This window comes from Eimeria mitis, genomic scaffold (genome assembly GCF_000499745.2).
Source record: "Eimeria mitis Houghton genomic scaffold, Emh_scaff1151, whole genome shotgun sequence".
NCBI lineage: Eukaryota > Apicomplexa > Conoidasida > Eucoccidiorida > Eimeriidae > Eimeria > Eimeria mitis.
The window spans coordinates 6,697-6,921 of record NW_013567872.1 but is presented as its reverse complement, the minus strand read 5'-3'; the positions used below and the strand labels follow the sequence as shown (position 1 = coordinate 6,921).

General features: G+C 64.4%; 1 protein-coding gene across 1 annotated transcript in view; it reads left to right on the top strand.

The window, feature by feature from the left end:
* EMH_0030590 (CMGC kinase, Dyrk family, putative) overlaps nucleotides 1-225 on the top strand; it is a gene marked incomplete at both ends in the record, with an annotated part of 6,126 nt that overhangs the window by 2,488 nt on the left and 3,413 nt on the right. The window contains one exon of the mRNA XM_013494430.1: nucleotides 26-225. Coding sequence (XP_013349884.1) covers nucleotides 26-225 — 200 coding nt within the window. The remainder of the gene's footprint in view (nucleotides 1-25) is intronic.

The window sequence follows — 225 nt, the reverse complement described above, 5'->3', positions numbered from 1 at the left end:
TCTGCTGCTGCTGCGGCCCCTGTAGAGGCAGCTGCACCAGAAACGGAGGCGTGGCAGCAGCAGCAGCAGCTGCAGCAGCAGCAGCAGCAGCAACAGCAGCAGCAAGAGAGCTCCGCTTGCTTCGGCCGGTCTCCGTCGTTTGATGGCAATGCAGTCGCCCAGCCGAGCAGTGGCGCCCAACCCGCAGAGCTTGGAGAAGCAGCAGCAACAGCAGCAGCAGCAGCA